The sequence below is a fragment of the Toxorhynchites rutilus genome, chromosome 2, assembly GCF_029784135.1.
Source record: "Toxorhynchites rutilus septentrionalis strain SRP chromosome 2, ASM2978413v1, whole genome shotgun sequence".
Classification (NCBI taxonomy): domain Eukaryota; kingdom Metazoa; phylum Arthropoda; class Insecta; order Diptera; family Culicidae; genus Toxorhynchites; species Toxorhynchites rutilus.
In genome coordinates, this window is record NC_073745.1 from 300,528,929 (window position 1) to 300,530,117 (window position 1,189).

At 44.9% G+C, this 1,189-nt stretch overlaps 1 protein-coding gene across 1 annotated transcript in view; it reads left to right on the forward strand.

The window, feature by feature from the left end:
• Window positions 1–967, forward strand: part of LOC129770201 (cuticle protein CP14.6-like) — a 1,222-nt gene extending 255 nt beyond the window's left edge. Inside the window, exon 2 of the mRNA XM_055772890.1 lies at window positions 336–967. Within this exon, the coding sequence (XP_055628865.1) occupies window positions 336–737 (402 nt within the window). The 3' untranslated portion in view covers window positions 738–967. The remainder of the gene's footprint in view (window positions 1–335) is intronic.
• Window positions 968–1,189: the final 222 nt, after the last annotated feature.

The following is a 1,189-nucleotide window of genomic DNA, read 5'->3' on the forward strand; positions in this document are numbered from 1 at the left end:
TGACCTCCGTTCGGGGAACAATAGAGCACCGAAAAGCTAATGTGATTTGCGTGCAGTAATTCATGCTGAGTGTTAATTAAAGGTGTAAATATAGTGCTCCTCCAAGCTGTTTCGTAAAAAATTCGGCCTCCAACCAAATCTATTAACAGGTTTCCTGAAAAACGAAAAACAAACGCGAAATGAAATTCGTTGCATTTGTTTGTTGAGTGATTATATGTTTCTTGTGATTTGCACCCAAGCGCGTTATTAATGAACAATCATTATCTAATAGTGAAAAGACAATCGATAATAGCACCCTCAAATCGTCACTGACACTTTCCCTTTCCATTCGACAGATCGTCATCTCCGCCCTGGTAGCAGTGGCCGCCGCCCAAAACCCACAGGACGCTCAAGCCCAAGTTCTGGCCCAGGATACCGTCATCAATCCGGATGGTTCGTACCAGTACCGGTACGAAACCAGCAACGGGATTGCTGCCCAGGAGAGTGGTATTGGAGGCCAATCCGCCCAGGGAAGCTATTCCTTCACCGGCCAGGATGGTGTTCAGTACTCGGTGAACTATGTCGCTGATGGCAACGGATTCCAGCCCCAGGGTGCTCATCTGCCCGTCGAAGGTCCAGCCCCAGCTCATGTTCTCCGCACTCTCGAGCTGATTCGCTCCAACCCACCACGGGATGACCCCAACTTCAGCTTGGACGCTTTGAACGCTGCCATCGCCCGGCTGAGCGGCAAGAAGTAAGCACAAACACACAAACCGGAAACCCTTAACCAGCACAAAGTGACCCTTCTGGTGGATTACTTTGTCAAATAGTAGCACAATTTGACGCGCATCTGTTGTAAATATGTCTCAAGATTTCATCCGTCTCACATATCTTTGGACTGTCGCCCCTTACTTCGCACCTAGGTAAACGAATCATCGATAGTCGTGAAATAAAGCGAAACGAACTGTTTAATTTAATATGAATATAACCACACTGTTTTTCATCATGTTGAGAAAATTCCCACCTTCACGCACCAGTTAGTCGATTCAAATAACTTCTTATCAAGCATAACATTTCGAAATACTGCAGTTGTAGTTCATTCCTCAATGCAGGATGGATTCGATCATGTACAGTTTCCAATTTCTTTCAACTGTATATAATCGTATACTGTTTATAATCGAAAAAAATTATAGGAGGTTGTGTCCAAGAT